Raw genomic sequence first — 21,772 nt, forward strand, 5'->3', positions numbered from 1 at the left:
TCTCTTTTTTATTACATAGGGTTTCATGTTTAATTCTAGGTTTCTTATTTTCCCATATATACCCCCTTATTATTTTTCTCATTATCCTAAAAAAGGATCCAGGTACGTTTATTGGGAGCATTTGAAATTTATACAGGATTTTTCAGGATTTTTATACAGGATCATCATCTTAACTAAATTTATTCGTCCAATCCATGAAGCCCATCCTCCTGATAATCTTCTTAACTCATCTTTAGCCACCAAACCTTAATGACTTGGAGAGGATCTGTCAAGAGGAGTGGGCCAAAATCCCTCCTGAGATGTGTGCAAACCTGGTGGCCAACTACAGGAAACGTCTGACCTCTGTGATTGCCAACAAGGGATTTGCCACCAAGTACTAAGTCATGTTTTGTGAAGGGGATCAAATACTTCTTTCCCTCATGAACATGCAAATGAATGCATAATTTGTTAGACATGCATTTCTTTTGAATTTTTTGTAGCTATTCTGTCTCTCAATGTTACAATACACCTACCATTCGATTTTTAGACTGATCATTTCTTTGTGAGTGGGCAAACATTCAAAATCAGCAGGGGATCAAATACTTATTTCCTTCACTGTATAGCAATCTTCCAGAATAACTGCAAAATTTTTTGAATCCACCCGGACCAACAAATATACAAAATGAATGCCAAAGATAGGAAATGCATTCCGAAACAAATTGAATAACATTTAACATTTGGTTAAAGCATTTTTGCTATATCAAGTACATGGCACAACCTCATTTGTCCGATAACAGATGAATTTCCATGCACAAATAGAGCACACAAGATTCCACTGTAGTGATACTTACATTAGTGCAATTCCCATGTTATCTAATTGATTCTCTATCCTATTTACATATCTTCACAGATAGGGAAAATCTATGAAATGAGAATGATGATGGACTTCAATGGAAATAATAGGGGGTATGCATTTGTAACCTTCACCAACAGACATGATGCCAGGAATGCAATCAAACAACTAAATAATTATGAAATTCGGTGAGTAATCATAAAAATTACATCTATGCATATGTTGTTACCAGTAATGAATATTCACCCCCCAACAGATAGTGTTGCAGCCAGGCAGTTTATGGTTTAGCAATTTTCCTAATTTACAAGATTGACTTCTTCACTAGATCCTTTTTCTAACAGAATAATACAATCAAAATTCTTAATTAAGCCAGGTTTTAAAAGTAGGAAAAATCTTGTTCTGTTCTGCTGGAAAGCTGATAAGAATTTAAACGTTTTTCTAATTAGCGGAGTAATTTGTAATCTTGCAGATGTAAGCTATTTAAAAGGAACAATAATGGGCTGCACATTAAATTAATATCTGACAGGAAAGTCTGTCTATGTTACCCATAGCAATCAATCAGATTTCAGCTGTCATTTATTTCTAGTCCAAACTGGAAACAATGAGAAGCCTGCACGCTATGGTACTATTTTTATTCAAGATTTATAGTATATATAGCAGTGTTTTCAGGATGGTAGTTAAGACCTGTGTGCCTTGTGTATAGTGGATGATAGGCATAATTTCCAGACTGTTAGAGATGAAATAAAATAAGGATATTATTAGATCAAATCTTTCAGATACTTCGAACGTTTATTTTGTGAGGATTTTCACAATATGAGCAGCCTGCCCCGGAAGTGTTGATTTACCTTTCTTTATAGATATTTTGTTAATATTATTAATGAATCCATGCTAAGGTTGGTTAAAAGGCTACTCCATTGCAATGGTGCCCATAGACCTAAGAGGGTTTAAAGTGTATTTCCACTTTTGCAGCCCAATTGGGATAACACCTTCTTTATATTTGTTAAATATTCTCAATCACATAGCATACTTTAAAAAAATATTTTAAAATTGTTGCTTACCTTTTTAAATAATATTTTCTGGAAACTCAAGGACTGAAAATAGTGGAGAAGCTAGATATTCTTTCAGCAAGGGCAAAGTTAGCCCCCCTACCCGAGAGAGAAGTTCTTTATCTAGGGCAATATAGCTGATTGGCTGGTCAGCATGTGACTGGGGCTGACATTTGGCCTTAACCCTTCATGTGTCGTTGTACACACAGCAGCTGAAATCTGATAGGAGGCAAGAGGAGATGCAGGCTTTCAGCTGCTGCAGGGAGAGCCACACAGAAGATCGGTTCCAGTAAATGAGGGCTAACATTTAGCCTTAATGCATGTGTCGGCATCTCCTCCTACCTACCACCGGCTTTCACCTGCTGCAGGGACAGCCACACACAAGATCGGTCCCAGTAATATCCCTCACTGGCTGCACTGATAGGTGGCACCACTCTCAATGTGGTGCCCTGGACACATGCTCCACCCCCTCCCAGTGTCGCCCCTCACTGAAAAATCCTACTAGTTCTCTTTATTTATGAGGGGGCTTGGAGCTGTGTTTGTTATAATTACCCCTGGCTGGTGGATCTAATTTCATCAGTTTTTAATTTGGTTTAAACACTGTCTGTCCTAAAAAAGGGTTAAATATTTGCAAGCTAGGCATCTCCATTGCTTGTTAATGAGAGGGAGCTCAACCTGTCCCTTAAGCCGGCCATACGTAGTTCAAAATTTGCCCGGTTCAGTTGGGACCAGACAAATTTCTATTCATGTATCACATGAATGTTCTATACAACCACCCTGTTGGATATTCCCCGCTTAATCAGCACTGCCAGCAATAGCTATCAGTGCTGATTAGTGTATTCTGACAGCAGAAAATCTCCCTACTGTCAGAATACAATAGCTCCTTGAATGTATGGACAGGGGAGTCAATCGGCTACCTAAGGCTATCTAATGGAACAGATCACACTGAAACTGTTTATAAATTCTTTCAGTCAGCCATGAAACCTTCTCCTAAAAAACATCTAAAAGGTAATAAATATTAAAAATTTAATTTAATATTAAACATGCAAGTATGCTGTGTGAATGGAAACACATAACAAACAAATAGTGGGAATGTCTTGAAACTGACCGCAAAAATGGAAATACACTTTAAAGGTTTGAATTCTGTCTGATTAACAGTTCCCTAGAACATGTTGCCATCTACTGGACCAGAGGTACAAGATTGCTCTTTCATCTAGCGAAAAAAGATTAAATCGGGGATATGTTTTCTTAAGCCTGTGACTATGTTAAGCAGCTGGAATCATTCCTAAAATGTACTGAGATCAGTTTCTAACCAGGAGGAATAGAACTAGATCTTTACCCATTCCAACTAATCATTTGGTGGGTTTTAATAGAAAGGATTGACCATGCCACCCATTTTTCAGAACATTTCACATTTGGCAAAAATGTACTTCACCATTTACTTTCTATTGACACCCCCCCCCCCCCCCCCCATCCTCATTGTGAAGTCTGATCAGACCATTTATATCAAGCCCAAGCAACCTAACGGAATTAAGTGGTCTTAATATACTGAATCAGGTGTCAAATGCAGGTTCTGTTAACATAAACCTAATTTTGCTCAGCAACATTTCAATGTGCTATCAATATTACAGAAATGGGAGACTTCTTGGGGTCTGTGCCAGTGTAGACAACTGCAGGTTGTTTGTTGGTGGCATCCCAAAGACCAAGAAGAGAGAAGAAATTTTAGTGGAAATGAGGAAAGTAACAGATGGCGTTACTGATGTGATTGTCTACCCCAGTGCTGCAGATAAATCTAAAAATCGTGGATTTGCCTTTGTAGAGTATGAAAGTCATCGTGCTGCAGCTATGGCCAGACGAAAATTATTACCAGGTGAGACAATTAATCATTATATATATAGGTCTGATTTCCAGATTTTATATCGCAATTTTTTATGGTTTACCATTTTTCTAAAACACAACATTCATTCTAATAACTTTTATGAGAGTTAGGTAGGAAAAATAAATAATTTCAATCTTCGTTTACAGAGTAGCTGTTGTACTTATCTATTTCATCCTTGGGGAAAAAAAAGTAAAACCACAAGAACAAAAAGGATGGAATTAGAAACTTTTATTTTTTATATACAGTATAATTGTTAGACTTTGTTGACTTAATGTTGGAAGCAATGTAAGAAAGACTGCAGCTGAGAAGCAGCCAGACCTAAAGTTTGGTAAACCAAGGATCACTCCAACCCAGTTTACAGAGTTGAAACATTTTTGAAAATGTATCCTAGAGGTCAGCATCACTGTTGTATTGTACTTTTAACAGGTTTACATTGTCATAACCTTGAAAAAAGAAGTGTGGGATTTCCACTTTTGTCATAATTCTAGGATTAGGGAGGATGTGTAATTAAAATTCACACTTAACATGATTCAGTAAAATACATACCTGTATTTCTATCTTATCAACTCTAATGTAACACAGCAGAGTCATCTTTGAAGAGGTTTCCATATCTCATATCCTCAACTATCCCCAAAATAAAGGGTTATTTCCTATTTTAGGACAGGGGATTGAGCTATGAAAATCATTCTAATATATTTCAATGGCCAAATGCACATCCAAAACTGCTGGTGTATAGTGCAAAAATAGCCCAATATTAGGGAGATATTTATTCTGAACTATATACTGGTATTTTAGGATTTTTGACCACCATTAGCACAGTGTTCAGAGGTTTTGGATGTGTATTGGTCCACTGAAGCTAAATGAATTACTTGCATGGCTCCATTAATTATCCTAAAATGAGGAATATTCTTCTTATTTTTGGGTTATGTAACTGTATGAAACATGTGAATAACTTCTGTTCTAAGAAGGCTCTACGCACTGATTCTATTGGAGTTTTTTAACCCCTTCCTACCATCACCTTAATTGTTGTACTTGCTTGTCATGAGTAAAAAAGCAATGTTTCTAAGCAACAGCGTTTCCACCTCTCTGTGAAAACAGATCCAAGGGGTCCTTAATGGGATACAGCCCCTATCACAGAGGGAGGCCAAGTATGCAAATCTTTCAACATCTCTCTGAATCAGGCTTCTAAATATCTTTTCAACAGAATTGTTTTATATTTTTCCTAGAGTTTTCTTTTAAAGGGTAACTCTAGTCATTTGATTTCCTTAATGTAAAGATCTTATCAATATGCTATGTTCAGAAAATGTACACTTTGTACAAGGATCAGCTATATTTGCTCATTCTCTCTATAGGACCCTCCAACCACTTAGTAGTGCTGCTTAGTGATTGCACTTTGCATATCCTCTTATCTCACTGCAAGTTTATCAATCAAATTCACTTCAGTTTTTAACAATGTGAATACCTGCAATGCTTCTGTTAAACAAAGGTCAAGTAATCTTTTGCGTAGTCTTTAGGTCACACAAATCAAGCCCAGGAACATTTTTTTATGTCAAGAAAGAAGTACTTTTCTAATTCACCAAAAGTAATGTGATTTGGTATTGTTGGCATGTGCCTCGCTGATTTGTGTACAAGGTTTGAATCTTAGTTGTCCTTTTAATTGCATTCAGTATTTTAATATTCATGTTTGTGACATGTATCACAATTCTGTCAGACATATTTATTTTGCTGTCCCATTGACAGGGCGCATTCAGCTATGGGGTCATCCAATCGCAGTGGACTGGGCAGAGCCAGAGGTTGAAGTTGATGAAGATACAATGTCATCAGTTAAGATTCTATATGTCAGAAATCTCATGCTAACAACGACGGAGGAGACAATAGAGAAAGAATTCAATGACATCAAGCCTGGTACATTCTCTTATTAGTGAACTACTTTATGATAACTGACTCACATACACATTGTAGTTGTGGGGTTGTGCTATGCAAAATACTGTTAGCCATACCTAAATCATTTTGGATAAATTAAGCTAGAACCTCTGTTAGTCGTGGTCACCAGGACCAAGACTTAAGGAAAATCCAAGATTTTGAGTTGACAAAACAAGAACAGAGAGGAACTCTTTCAATTAGGACACTTGTTCTGATGTCAACTGTCTATGATTTACTCCACTGCATCCGACGCTTTGGTGATGTAAAGCTTGGATGCAGCTGCTCTGCCATGGAAACCCATTCCATGAAGCTCTCTGCGCCCTGTTGTTGTCCTAATCTGAAGACCACATGAAGTTTAGAGGTCTTTAGCTATTGACTCTGCAGACAGATGGTGACTTCTGCACACTGCGCTTCAGCATGCGCTGACCCTGTTCTGTCAATTGACATGGCCTACCATGTCGTGGCTGAGTTCCTGTTGTTCCCAGTTGCTTCCACTTTGTTATATTACCACTAACAGTTGCCCATGGAATATTTAGTAACAAGGAAATTTCACAGATGGACTTATTGCACAGGTGGCAACCTATCACGGTACCATGCTTGAATTCACTGAGTTCCTGAGTGTGACCCATTCTTTCACAAATGTTTGTAGAAGCAGTCTGCATGTCTAGGTGCTTGATTTATACACCTGTGGCCATGAAGGTGATTGGAACACCAGAATCCAATGATTTGGAGGGCTGGCCTAATACTTTTGGCAATATAGTGTAAATTTTATTAACTGATTAAATGTAACTAACCACAAATTCTTATATTTAAGTTCAGTTCTTGAATCACTTTCTAAGATAATATAAAGATATTTTTAGGTTTTAACCATAGCTATTGATTTTATGCAATTTTATTTTACCCATGAATATTCAGTTACAGCTTTCTTTTAAAATATATCAGAACTTTGAACTGTGAACTTTGTAAGTTGATAATTTTCTGTGCAGTAAATCAATTTGGAGATAGGAGATAGCAATCATGCAAGAATATGTATCATGTCTTTCTGACTTCAAAGTCCTGTCCTTGTAATCAACCATGAAGGTATTTTTACAACTCTAGTAAAATACATGCATGATTCTGAAGATTATATCCACCTCTACATATCAAAACAAATAACAGATATTCAAACATACTTAGTATGTGATGTTCAGTATTTTCTTCTATTTTACCATTTTTGAAATGAAAGGTGTATTTGGAGGAAAGCACAACATAACACGGCCTTTGTAGAAATGTGTATTAAATATATATCTGCTAGCACTGAAAATGTAGGAATTATTGTCATAGCATGTCTGATTATTATTTAGCTCAGGTCCTTCAAGAAAGCATGTCCAACCTTATCCCTCTACCATTCTAAACAGTTTCTGATCCTTATGAGACATGGAAGCCAAAGATGTTACTTGATTTTTTCATTTTAGGTAAAACAAACATTGCCTATAGGAATACATAGGCTGAAATTATCAGTTTCCTTCTGACTAGTTGACATGCTAATCTCCTCATTTTATTACTTTCAGTCACTGACTCAGTAGCAGTATACAGATCAGGTATTCTGATTTCATTGGCTGACTTGCTCTGGAAACTAGCATGATCAGAAGCAAGGAAACAATGGCAGCCTACATAATACTATTAGCACAGGTTTCCTTTAATGTAGAAATCAGGGGTGAGAATCTACATTCTTTTCTGAAAACAGACATCAGGATATGAATGAGTTTGTTATTAGACAACGTGGGCCAAGTTTCACTGGAGTATGTAGTGTAAATTACATGCCAAACCAGAGCAGCACATGTGATCAGTTGTTATATGTGAGAACAAAACATTTCCCTTAACCACACATTGGTGAAAGCATGCCAATATTGTAATATTTGCTATTTCTTTTTATAGGTGCAGTTGAACGTGTAAAGAAAATCAGAGATTATGCCTTTGTACACTTTAACAATCGCAATGATGCTGTTGACGCCATGAATGCTTTAAATGGCAAGGTTAGATATCTGCTGAAATGACACATCTGTGATATTGTTTACATCCGACAAATATACTTACAGTGATCACTGATGACGTTCAACTGTGATGGTAATGCTGATCACAAAGGTTCAAGGTCTACAACAAAATTATCAGTTTGCTTTTCATTTCATGGTTTGCTACTATGCATAGGGAGTTATTTTAATGGATCTGTAAGGTGCTCACAGATCTAAGACAGCAATCAAGCATGTATCCTATGAGCATATATGAATATGACTCTCACTGTTACCACTACAAAAAATTATTATGTTAAGTCACCTATCTGCATGACAACTGATTGCCATATAAATCAAGGCAAATGACCAGCTGCATTTTTAAGAAAGAAAAGAAAGGAATGAGAGGAAAGGAAAGCAAGAAAGAAAGGAAAGGAAGACAATAAAAAAAAAGAAAAGAAAAAAAGAAATAATGAAAAGAAAGAAAGGAAAGAAAGAAAAAAAGGAAAGAATGGAAGGAAGGTAGGTCTCTGCGCTATCCAAGATGATTTCCAAAAGTTGGATGCATAGTGCGCATTATTGAACAAAGTTTGTTCTTCTGTTCAATGTAGAACATCCACCTCTCCTTCATTTCTCTATTTTTTTATCCAAAATTATTATTATTATAATTATACTGGATTTATACAGCACCAGCAGTTTGTGCAGCACTTTACAATGTAAAGGAAGACAGTACAGTTACAATATAATAAAACAAATGGTTAAAAGGGTCCTGCTCAAAAGGGCTTTCAATCTAAAAATTGAGGAAAAGTTAAAAAACCATGTTCACATACCCAAATATACTTAAAAGGGTAATTTGTAATAAAACCATAAAAATATATTTGTATACATAACACTATCACCCTGCCATTGTTGTAAATTAGTTATCATGCTAACTTGCCGACCTCCTCCACTCTTCCTACCACTCCATCCCCCACAGCTATCTCCTCCTGTGCCACCATCCCCTCCCTCCTAGATTGTAAGCTTGAAAGAGCAGGGCCCTCGATCCCCTCATGTTTTGCATTGTATTGGTATTGTTCTGTCACATGTTCTCTCCCCCTTTGTAATGTACAGCGCTGAGCGAACTATTGGCGCTTTATAAATACTGTATAATAATAATAATAATAATAATAATAATCATTTAAAGTTAAGTAGAGAAAAACAAACAGAGGGCGCACCGGCCTAGTGCATTGCCTTAAAAAATGTATTTATTAAATGATAAAAGTAGGTATTGTACTCACAAAATGACAATACAGTCAAAGGCACATCATGAAAGGACAGCTCTGTCCAATCCGCACTACGTGTGTCTGTAATGGAAACTCTGGACCTCCAATAGGCTGACGCGTTTCGAGGACTTGCCTCTTCCTCAGACACGTAGTGCAGATTGGGCAGAGCTGTTCTTTCACGATGTGCCTTTGACTGTATTGTCATTTTGTGAGTACAATACCTACTTTTATCATTTATTAAATACATGTTTTAAGGTAATGCACCTGGCTGGTGAGCCCTCTGTTTGTTTTTCTCTATTTAGTATATTTGGACTTCCCCAGTCATTTGAGGGCAGCAAGGCGTGCATATCCCAAGAAATTCATGATGTGGTCCTATCCATACAGAATCCATCCCTAAGCGTAGGAGTATCTGGGTTTATCATTTAAAGTTAGTCTAACTGCTGAATGGGCATCTCTCCTAATTAAGATCACTTTGTTACCTCTTCATCTCTTTAAGAGTGAATTCATGTTACTCCATCTTTCCCTTACAAAAACTTCTCATGGGCAATTGAATATTGGCCAACTATCCATTGTGTCCACTTTGAAACACAGTTCCCATTTTAGCAGTGATGTATAAAATACATTTTAAAACTGTTTTTGCAGGGGGTCAAGATGATGCTCTTAAAGTGGTGTTAAACCCCAAAACCAGAATATAACTCTATTGAATCTTACCAGAGTGGTGGCTGCATTACTTTTATTTTTTAGGCTTTTCTTGCTTTATTTTCACATGGTGATTCTGCCAGTAACACACTTCCTGTTTTTGGGTGTATGCAATCTGGATGGAGGTGCAACAGAGAATAATAGCAGCATTGTCAGTCTGAGGAGAGAGTAGTGTTAGATCCACTAGCAAATTTAGATGGACATGACTAAGAAAGTAAAGCTGAATTCCAGTTACACTTTTTAAGCAGTTACAGTATTTTGTTTTCTTTTGGGATAAAGGTTTTACATAAACATAAATGTTGACTATTGTAAGCACTCCTGTCAGTGTTAAATGGTTTGTCTCAACCCTCTAACTGCCACCTTTGCTGGACAGCTTGGTTTGTTAAAGAAAGTTGAAAAATAACAAAATAATAAACTGACCAAACATGGATCAAAATTCGGCTGATTCAGCCGGGAGGCAGAATGGGCAAGCTGGCTGTTTTCTGACATTGGAGAATACAATAGTTCAGTGGGAAGGATTTCCCCCAGCAAGTGTGTGGACGGAGAATTTCAGTCATTTTGTTTTGTTCAATCCATTGGTTGAACGTAAAAACATGACTCCCGTATGGCCAGTCTTACTGCCTATGTCACCAGGTGGAAAAACAGGGGGGGGGGAAAAGAAACTATTGCAGCCACCACATATAATGTTAATCTGCAATATAATACATTTTTGTTTTGGGCTTTAATACCACTTTTATGACCAATCTGATAGTTTAATGCAGGGTCTAAATAATGTATAGATAAAGGTCTGAGAAATACAATGTGGATTAAACCACCCCTCTTACATAATATTTAGGTCCTACCAAAATAGACTATTACACAGTATAATCAAATTCCTGTATCTTGTATACTCCGAGGTTGCTCAGATCACCAATAAGGTGGTATGGTATGTCCCATTGACCATTGCGAGCAACATTCATTCAGTTGCATTACGAGCATAAAACTATATTGCTCCTTACAACATAAGTGAGCATCAATGTACAAGTCTGGATATTTGTAGCATACAAAGAGTTCACAGTATGTAAAAAAGTGACACCATATATTTAGATTATTGAAGGATGGGTATGTTTAATCAACTCCTACCAAATCTGGAGGAATGGGCACCTTCACAGGCACAGCACACTGTTTACATAGCTAATAGAAAAATTGATTGTGTGTAGCTGTAGAAGTGTCAGAGTTAATGTAATATTTTGCCATGTGCTGCTCAATTCTATTTCCTCATTATTATGTGTAAACACAGAGTTGACATCATAAAATATTTCTTACACACACACAGCAGAATGAAAATGAAAGACAGTGAAATAAACAATATTATTCAGATAAGAATGGAATCTGCCACAGCTGAACGGAAGGCTGTCAAAGATACAGAAAAAGAAGGAAAGTGACCTGCACAGCTTTATGTTCATTTTATGCCAGGATTTGGTGAATATTCAATAATAGGGCTGCTCTTGCACACTGAATGATATGCTGCTCACATAGAACATCTGATAGTACAATGTAAGAATTTGCAGTATGCAGTATTGTAGCAATGGTGATATGCAGGTTAATTCTATGTTATTTCAGGTATAATGGTCCTTTAAACTGCAGACATTAAAATATTGGACTGATGCAACATTTATTTCCTTTTAAGATTACGTAGAACAGAGGATGATGTGAGAACAGTAAACCTGGCCCTGCTGAAAACCATGTTAAGATAACAATGCTGAAGCACAGATACATTGTGGTTCCTTCAAGTATCTGTTTTAAGCTAGACATGTATAGCTTGAATCTTGGAAGGTTCAGCAGGGACCAGCCAAGACTCGATCCATCTGTGGGCAGGTTGATTGTACCCATTGTATCCATCAATCAACTTGGACACAACCAGCATGTCAGGTTTTTACATGTGATTATTGCCAGCAGCTACATCCACTAGCAGTGATCACTGTGTTCTCCCAGAAGGGATGGCTCCCCGTGTCCCCCCTCCCACTGGAAGAACACAATACCTTCATGGGATGGATTCCCCCATCAAAATTGACTGTGTTGATGTAGGAATTGAAATGATTTTTTACCCTGGAACTCATGGTTGCAGGAAATAAAATAGCATCGTCTATGGCCTGCCTTAATCTTTAAATCAGTCTCTCTGTCCCTGTGGATTCCTTTACATCAGTGGTTCTCAACCATCAGGCCACCACCCATTGCTGGGCCATGGCATCTCTTCTCCCAGGCCTCCAGTCAGCTGCAGATCTCTTAACCTCCCACAGTGTCTCCCAGCATCCATAGTGTCCCCCAACCTACCTTAGTGGCCAACAGTGACCCACAGACTCCACAGTGCCGCCCAACCTTCCACAGAACCACCCAGCCAATAGCGGTATCCCCCAGCCTGCTGCAGAGACTTAAACCCTCCATAGTATCCCCAAACCCCAACAGTGTCTCACACTGGCTCCCAGCCCCTTCAGTCTGGTTAAGAGTCCACTAACCCACTCCACAACCCTCATCCTCTCCCCCAGAGAAACACAGCCCCATCCAGAGCCTTCCAACATTCCAATGTATGTTTTGCATTGCCATACTTTTATAATGAGAATAAGCCTTGTTTTTTACTGTTTAGGCATTGAAGGTTTTCAAAGAGTTTAGCAGGCTCTGGTCTCAGATGAGATGACAACCACTGCCTTAGATAACAGTTCCAGGATGTACAGTACATGGGACCTCAGCCTAAGTCAATTCCTGCCCTCTCCTGCTGCTGTCAAATGCTGTCCAGTGAATTTCTGACATTTACAGTGGAAGGAAAGAAGTGGTCATAATGACTGCAGGGGGTGGGGTTTAATCCCAATTTGTGAAGAAGTCAATGGAGGCTCTAGAAGGACATACAGCAATGACTGATCTGTAGACACAGTGTAGCACTACAACCTGAACTTTAGCACTGCTGTTACCCTTAGAACATTTTATACCAGGCTAGTTCACAATAAGGACCTGTTTAGATCTGTGTGATGCTTAAAGTGCATCATGCTGCACTTTGATACATGGTTTGTTAAGGCAATCATTTATTTGATTAGGCTTCCTAATACATCAAAATGTATAAAAAAGAAGATGCGTGCACCATTTTCAGCAACCCAATGTACCACAACTCATAGTAGTAAATTACCATGCATTTCAGTGCACTGCAGTGAAGTTGCATTGGGAAGTTGGGTTGGCGTGTAATTCAAAAGGAAGCACACCAACATGCACAACGTACATTGCCATGCATTACCAAAGTATGTGCAACAGTGTGAAACCAGGCCTAAATGTTGCAAATTAAATGTTACTATATACATGTTGCATTTTATTTTATATTTGTTTGTGTTTTTTGTTTAGATTATAGATGGATCTCCTATAGAAGTTACCTTGGCTAAGCCAGTAGACAAGGACAGCTATGTGCGGTATACTAGGGGAACAGGAGGAAGAGGAGCTGCCATACAAGGAGAATATACTTATACTATTGGCCATGTATATGATCCAACCACAGCCTATCTTGGAGCCCCTGTCTTCTATGCTCCACCTCCATACACAGCAACAATCCCAAGTATTCCTTTCCCTCCCGCAAAGGGCTATGTCAGCAACCGTGGCCTCATCCGACCTCCTTCAGTCAGAGGTAACAGCACAGTCCCTAAATGAAATAAAGCTCAATTATGTGTAATAAATGTTGCCACAATTATTAATTGAGAAGGGAGACCATAATGTGACAATTTAGAAATTTAATTAGATGCTTAGATCCCCAGCGTGAGTTAGTTCTGTGTAATTTATTTAATTAAACTCATAATCAGTCACCCTTGTAATATACAGGGAGCAGTTAACTATCCCAAAGTTCTGTGTCCAAAAATACGTACTTTGTAAATAGATTAGAGTCAGGATGAAAAATGGTTGTTTCATTAATCATCGCTGCAGGAATATGTTAGAATAAGTAGCTCGCTAGTTTCAGGATGAAGTACGCTTTGTGATAACTGACTTAATTTTGAATGAGGATTCAAGGACAAGCTAAAAATGGAATGGTGGTATTAAGAGTCAAAATGCCCAGTGAATTAGAATATGGCAATATAGGGCAAAGTAATAGCCTCACTTATTTTGTCCACCCACAGCAGTATGTCCACTTGCGGACCACAGATGTGCCCGTACTTCGCTGGACTTCAAGTGGTTTTACCAGGATGATGCCTCTTATAAAAGCAATTCTAGCAACTAACTATTAGCTGGATCAGTTTTACAAGCAGAGGGAGGGAATGTGTTCCCACCCCCCTGCCTTCAGCGGCTTTTTCATGCTGTCTCATACCGCTGGCTGATCATAGAGGCAAACATAGACCAGAAGCACTCTGTTTGCCACTATGATATAGGAAGATGGAAGCAATGAGCATACATCGCCATTTTTAAAAACGAAAAGCATTTAATCACACCCATCTTGGCAGAGGAGGGATATGGGGTCTTATAGACTTCATATCCCTCCATAAAAAGTACCTGTCACTGTCTATTACTGTCACAAAGGATGTTTACATTCCTTTTGACAGCAATAAAAGGGATTTTTAAATAATTAAAATGACAGTGTAAAAATAAAATAGATAAATAAATAAAAAAAAAATAAAGCTCCTCCATTCCATGCTCAAGTGCAAAGGCGAACGGTCCCACACACACGCAAACAGCAATCGTCCCACACATGTGAGATTTCACAGCAAATGTCAGATCATAGGCAGTAATCCTAGCACCTGACCTCCTGTGTAAATCTAAAGTAGTAACCTGTAAAGTTTCACCTATGGATAGTAAAATTTACAGCGTTTGTTGCCCTTGCACAAGCTTGAGCAATTTTGAAGCGTAACATGTTTTGGTATCTATTTACTCGGCATAACATCATCTTTTATATTTTACCAAAAATTTGGGGTTATCTATTCTTTTTTTGCATTACAATTTTAAAACATTGTGTGCGCAAATACCATATGATCAAAAAAAATTGCAACACTCACCAATTTATTTTCTAAAGCCTCTGCTTTGGGGGTTCTAAGAAATTTTCTAGCAAAAAAATATTGATTGTTACATGTAAACCAAGAGTGTCAGAACAGGTTTGGTCTTCAAGTGGATATACTGTACTTAGATTTTTTTTCACCCCCCGCCCCTGCCCTATTTAGCCCCCAGGAGCGAAGTGAAATACATAGTATATCCTGTCCACTCCTCCCTCTCCCATGTGACAGCATTGTTATCTACTGATTGGCCCAGCACTGTCACATGTTGGTGGGGATAGAGTATGTGGCCCTGAATTGGCTCATACAGGGCTCACTTTTTCTGGTCATGACTGCTGATTGGAGCAGCTGCTAGGGAGGAGGATTTAAATGCCCTGCATGGGCAAATGAAAAGGAAAGGGTAGATTTAAAGTTGGCCCACTCAAAAGCCTTTTTTACAGAATTAAACTCTACATTTATACACTTGGTTGACATAGAAGATATTTGTAAAAACATGTATAAACTAGTTCAATCCTAACTGCCATTTAATTAAAGAGCACATTTAACCTGTCATGGCTAATCTGCATATTTAACCTAGGGCAGGACTGCAGTGCTGCAACATGGGTCAGCATCACATGATCGGTTTCCTTAAAAAATCAAAGGCTAACATCAGATTAGTTGTCAGTCAAGCCTTAAGCTGGCCAAGTGGCCATAGATGGTGTGATTTTCTTTCCTGCAACTACGGGTTGCAGGAAATAAAACCACCTGATTCCCCCATCAACACAGCCGGTGTTGATGGGGGAACCCCTCCTGCGAAGCTATTGTGTTCACCTGATAGGGGGGGCAGGGGGTGCCATTCCTGCCAAGAGATCATATAGGGATTATTGCTAGTGGCTATAGCCGCCAAAAAACTGACAGGCTGTTTGTGCCCAAGTTGATTGATCGATCAACTTAGGTACAATCAGCGTGCCCATACATGGTTCAAATCTTGTTATTTTCTGAGTTTGTTGTATTCTTGTTTAATTGGAGATGACAGCAATGGCATAGCATAGGCTCTATACAACTATGACAATCATTTCTGTGGTGTAACAAGGATTACGATATTATCTACAGTATTTGATTAATATTTTACTCATGTTTATGCACTTTGAAGCAACTTGCAATAAAAAGGATAATATCTGACTAAGGGTTTCTTAGCAAATTGCTACAGTTCATTTTTAATTGCTCATTGACCTGCTACCTTCTTCCATTGGGTATAAGTAGAAAATAGTATCAAAACTCCTGTAAATAGATTTACTTTTACTTATTTAATAAACAGGCAGCTCCTACTTGTGAAGTAACATGGGCCCCATATTTTTTTCTGTAATATTTTGTGAAGACCATATAAATTTTAGTATTAAAGACAACATGGGCAATACATTTTAGTGGAATACTTTACATACTGAAAATACTAGTTGCCTGGGTGTCATACTGATCCAATGTATTCAGTACTATACAAACTGCATTCAATGTAATGTAATTTAATAACTAGCTTGAGCAGTTTAGGAAATAACTCCATCTGTCTCTTTAAGACTAACAGTAGAAGCACTGATGAATAAGAAATTTCCATGCACAAAACTTCTAAAAAGTGTTTTAAAACGCTAACGTAATCTATTCCCCGAGAAAAAAAAGTGAGGGACATTTTTACTATACTCCATGTAGGAGGACTCAGCCTATAATCCCATCCACCCTCAGTACAACACACCAATCTTTTTAAATTAGGATACATGTACAAGTCCATTTTATGTATCATACTGTATTTTCATTAATCAGCTTTTAATCCTATCAAACGATACATGCATTTTTATTTAGACTTTATATATTTTGGTACTCTTTTCTAGTGACTTTATCAGTGGTCACCATAGAACATTGAATATAAAGGAAAATTAAAAAAAAATCAAAAATCAAAATAGAAGTAATCAACACTGCAGCATGATGTAGTTTTAAAGCAGTTTACAAAATGCAAAAGTGTAAAAGTCCTGGATGGAGAAACAGGAAAAATAAAGGAAGGCTTGCATAAACTCCTAGATTGTAAGCTCCAAGGAGCAGGACCCTCAAATCCCTCTTGTATTGAAATGTATTGTTGCTGTATTGTCTCCCGTTATATTGTAAAGCGCTGAGCAAACTGTTGACGCTATATAAATCTTGTATAATAATAAACATGATAAAAGCAGATGCAATAGAAACTATTAATACAATGGTTGATTTCTAAAACTAGAGTGAGCAAAGTCTGGTGCAGCTGTGCATGGAAACCAATCAGCTTCCAGGTTTTTGTTGTCAAAGCGTAATTGAACAAGCTGAAGTTAGAAGATGATTGGCTACCATGCACAGCTGCACCAGATTTTGCACTCTCCAGTTTTATTAAATCAACTCCATTGTGCCCATACTCTTAAAGGAAACCTGTATTGAGAGAAATACGAGGGTTGTCATTTCTTACTTGTCTAACTCTGGCTTCAATACATTGAATTGCTGTTCAACAAACATGCAGATTTTTAAGCCAAAACTCCTTTAATAAATTCATTTTCTGTGTCAGTACTCAGATAGTACAAACTCTTTTAGATCAGCATTGCAGTCAGACCACTAGCATTTTCCAAAGGCTGGCAATGAGAACCTTTGCAATCCTCTTAGTCAATGGTTCCTTTCAAGTGCCCAGGTCTGGCAAGCCTCCAGCTGATTCTATAGACATGCGACTGTTGCCCAGCAGATGTCCTGCAGATTTACTGCGAGTATTGACATAAGCTCACCTGAACCAGGCACAGAGGGCCACCATCATCTCTGCACACTAATAATCACTAACATTCAAATCACCTCTGATCCTGACAAACACATTAACATGCTAGTCTGACAACATTATTGTAATTTTTTCTTTTTTAAATGATCCTTAATATATTTTACTAAACTAATACTAAAAATGTATGCCATGACCATCACGGGACCACGCATAATTCTTTTTATAATTATACATAATATTATAATCTATAGAATATTATTTACTTGTGTCTTTTTCTATATACTCTAAACAGGTTTATTTATTACAAAATGGTGTTTCTAAAAATGAAAGACTAAAGGTTATAATTTGTTCTTTAATTTATTATAAAGTGCAGTCCAGTGTACATTGAACAGGATTAAACAATGGAGGAGCATGTTTTTCCTTACTGTTTAAACCTACCTATTTATCTACTAAATTGTAAATAGTAATTACATACTGAACTGACCTCTATGCAGCATTCAGCTATTCACGTAAAGTGTTAGAATAGAATTTGGAGTGCAGTACCTTTCAGCAATGAAAAAGCAACTGAGAATGGGTAGGCTTAAGATTTGTATTTGGTTGCTTGCTACAGTAAGGTTACAGCACAGCAATACCTCTTATGTTATTAAACCCAAAAGCAAACATTTATTATATTGCAGCTCACCAATTCTTAGAAGCGATGGCCCCTTTAGTTTCTTTTTTAAGGTTTTCTTTCTTCTGTTTTTATTTGGTGATCCAACAAGTAAGTCTGTTGTTTTTCAAAAGCACAATCTCTCCGACAGAATGTATTAGTTTACATGGATAAGGCAAACCACTTAACATTGGCAGGGGTGATTAAAATGCTCAGCTTTTATTCATTCATGTAAAACCTTTATCCCAAAAGAAAAAAAAACTGTTGCTGTAATTCGGGGGTCAGCAACCCATCAATCGTGGTCTACCTGCCAACTGTGGGCAGGTGACAGGTAGGCAACCAGGTCCCCCCCTTTCCCCCAGCCTTCTCCGCTGCTGCTGTCATTCTCAGTAGAGAGCGGAAGATAGCACTGCTCAGGATGCAGGGAGGGAGAAGGAACTGGCCAAATTACCTTTTCATATTAGCCCACAGGTGATTGGTTGCTAGGTCAGTCCTTAATATGAAAAGGTAATTTGGCCAGTTCCTCCTCCCGCCCTCCGTCTTGAGCCGTGCTGTCCTCCGCTTTCTGTTGTGCACTGAGAATGACAGCAGCAGCGGAGGAAGCTGGGGGAAAGGGGTGCAGAAGACACTGCGGGGAGGGGGCCAGAGGTCACTGCTATGCGGAGGAGGTAATTTGCAGGTCCTCTACCACTCTTCACATCACCCCCCCCAGCAATATCCTCTGCCCCCTTTTCCTCCATAGCAGTGGCCTCTAGCCCCCCCTTTCCTCCCCACCATCAGTGTCCTCTTCCCCATCCCCTCCGTTCCCTCCCATGGACAGGTATTTTACAAATCTGAATTCCCAACAAGTGGCTGGGAATCGGCATTTTTCTGCCCCCCTCCACCCTGGTGTCCTAAGGCAGCTGCCTAAGCAACCTTATGCTGGTGCGCAGCATACAGCTGCTTAGGCAGCCGCCTTGGGTCACCAGGGTAGCTGGGGGCAGAAAAATCCAGATCCCCAGCCACTTGCTGGGAGTTCAGATTTTTTAAATACCTTCCTTCCAATGATCCCCTTTATTGCCATCCTGGAGCAGCTGAAAGCTAGCATCTCCTCCATGTCCTCCCACCAGTGTACAGCTGCTGCAGGAGGAAAATCCAGGGGATTGGTTCTAGTAAACGCCTCCCCCGCTGCCTCTCCCATCCTTGTTCCTCCTTTTTTCTGCTGCGTGGCCCCTCCCCCAAGTGCTCCCCTTTCAACAGCTAAAGAAATTGTGAAAAATATTAAAAAGTAAAAATGTAAAAATAAAAACTACTGACAACAACATCTGCCCTACTGACACTGTCCACTGCTCTACTGACACCATCCGTTGCTCTACTGACTGACACCAACCTCTGCCTTACTGACACCATCCACTGCCCTGCTGACTGACACCATCCACTGCTCTACTGACACCATCCACTGCTCTACTGACTGACACCAACCTCTGCTCCACTGACACCATCCACTGCCCTACTGACTGACACCATCCACTGTCCTACTGACTGACACTGTCCATTTTTAAGGTAGGCTAAGTTTGTATTTTTACAGTGACATTTGTTTTATTATATTTTTCTACATTTTCCTTGCTATTTAGTTAGGCCTTGCTAATTTTTTTTTTTATCTTAAAATGGTGCCAAACCCGGGTGATCTTTGATCTCTTTCATGTTGTTCAGGTAGATCTCCACCTCCCAAAGGTTGACTACCCCTGCTGTATTTAAATCTACAAATACATTTAACCCTCCCTTGCCCCCAGACTGACAATGCTGCTGTCTTCTGTGCCTCCTATGCTCATTCATCCAGAGTGGTGTCTTACTAATACAAAAGAAGTGGGATACTGACCAGATCACCAGGTGAAAACGGAAAAGCCATAGAAAAGAAAACTGATGCAGCCACCACATCTAATTATATCTAAGCTGCAATATATTACATTTTTGATTTGGAGTTTAATACCACTTTAAATCTTCTCAGTAGTGATGCAAGTGAGTGATAAATGAACTTTTGAAATTTTGCACTTTCAGCAATCCCAATCCAATAAATCTTCTGCTGTGATCTGTTGTCTTGGCTCAGCAGCTGATCCATATTTTTTTTATATTACAGAAGTTCCCATCTGGGATATAACATGTAAGGGGGATGGGATAAATTACCAGTTTGCTACACATTCTCAATAGTTATTTTTTCATAATCAGTAACATTTACCAGGAGTATTTTATGTTGAGTGAGAGAACTAATATTGAGGAATCCTGCACTGTCATTCATTCATAACTATATCAATTACCAAATTGGGTATGTATATTATAAATCATTTTATTTTACTACATTTATATGGGCACAGATGGCATTAAAAATCATTTTTGTTATGACTAACCATAGCCCCTATATAGGGGAGATGATTGGTCTTCCAGTATTTTTCTAATGATTTGAATATTTTATTCCACTTTTTTTCCAATAAAGCTGGCATATAACCTTCCTTAATCCATTTTAAAGGAATAACTACCAAAAGAATAACTACATGCTCATTTGGACACAATCATTTGAGCTTGCTTACATTTTTTAAATTAAAAATCCTACCTAAATTTAATTATAGATTTATTCAGACAACATTATGGTCTACAGGGTTAAATTACATTTTTTTTATAAAATGTGCAGGGTTGCTAATTCCATTGTTTCAGCAGATTCTCTGTACACAGGGCTAACTCTTTCATGATATCATGGATCTGGGTGATTTCTGCTGATTTGATACAGTTTGATGCCTTCTTGCATTCCTAGAAATTTACATGAGTGTACCTGTAGGGGCTGCGGGAGTTAGAGGACTGGGAGGTCGGGGATACCTGGCATACACTGGCCTGGGCCGCGGCTGTTTTGGATACCAAATGAAAGGAGACAAACGCGGAGATGAGAAACTTTATGACATTTTGCCAGGAATGGAGATAACACCAATGAGTGCTGTCGCTCTAAAGCCACAAGCTGTTAAACCTGCACCACAGGTAAGGCCTGAAATGTATACTCTCTTAATTTTCTAAAGAGGATAAAATAAAGCAAATCTATCTATGGTCACTAATACATTTTAGCTGTAGAAATGAAAGATTTAAGAACAACTTTACCATTAAATATAATAACATTATTATGTTGAAAATGGCAAATTTGAATGTTTTCTATTTAAATAAGTCTACTAAGAGGGTTAAGAGTGAAGTGAGTATAGTGCTTAATAAAACTCTTGTCTGTGTCCAGGGGCGGACTGACAACTCATGGGGCCCCCAGGCAATAGGGCAATAGAGGATCATGGGGCCCCTGTGTCCTTGCCCAAACTCAAAAAAGCCTATGAAAAAGGTACCAGGGGCATCTCATGGGGCCCCCTACTGACTCCGGGCCCTCGGGCAGTGCCTGAGTTTCCCAATGGTCAGTCCGCCCATGTCTGTGTCTGTACCTGCACTTTCCTAACCTAAGATCTTTTGTCGCTCAGCCACCTCTGTGTCTATTGGTAAGGTCAGATTTAGACCCTGAGGAGCCCAGGGCACTTCGGGCTTGTGGGGTAGCAGAGGGGGGCTCTTATACACAGAGCTGGTTTACATTCTTAATGACAGTCATACATTTTTAAAATGCATGACACAACTTCATGCTGAGGTCATGCGTATACACACACACACAGTCTTAGCACTCTATGTGTGGCACCAAAATTTGTTTTTAAAAATTTTACAATCTACCAGTCCAGTCTAAAAACATTTACAGATGATGGCC

At 38.6% G+C, this 21,772-nt stretch overlaps 1 protein-coding gene across 2 annotated transcripts in view; it reads left to right on the top strand.

Annotated features, from left to right (window-relative positions):
* A1CF (APOBEC1 complementation factor) overlaps nt 1-21,772 on the top strand; it is a 75,195-nt gene that overhangs the window by 38,182 nt on the left and 15,241 nt on the right. The window contains exons 4-9 of one of the 2 annotated variants that reach the window (XM_089683130.1): nt 890-1,020; nt 3,510-3,748; nt 5,498-5,662; nt 7,598-7,695; nt 12,996-13,272; nt 20,804-21,021. In XM_089683130.1, coding sequence (XP_089539256.1) covers nt 890-1,020; nt 3,510-3,748; nt 5,498-5,662; nt 7,598-7,695; nt 12,996-13,272; nt 20,804-21,021 — 1,128 coding nt within the window. The remainder of the gene's footprint in view (nt 1-889; nt 1,021-3,509; nt 3,749-5,497; nt 5,663-7,597; nt 7,696-12,995; nt 13,273-20,803; nt 21,022-21,772) is intronic. The other variant, XM_089683131.1, reaches the window with a different exon arrangement.

Source organism: Staurois parvus, unplaced genomic scaffold, assembly GCF_062004578.1.
Source record: "Staurois parvus isolate SC_StPar_1 unplaced genomic scaffold, SC_StPar_1.0 ptg000303l, whole genome shotgun sequence".
Lineage (NCBI taxonomy): Eukaryota > Metazoa > Chordata > Amphibia > Anura > Ranidae > Staurois > Staurois parvus.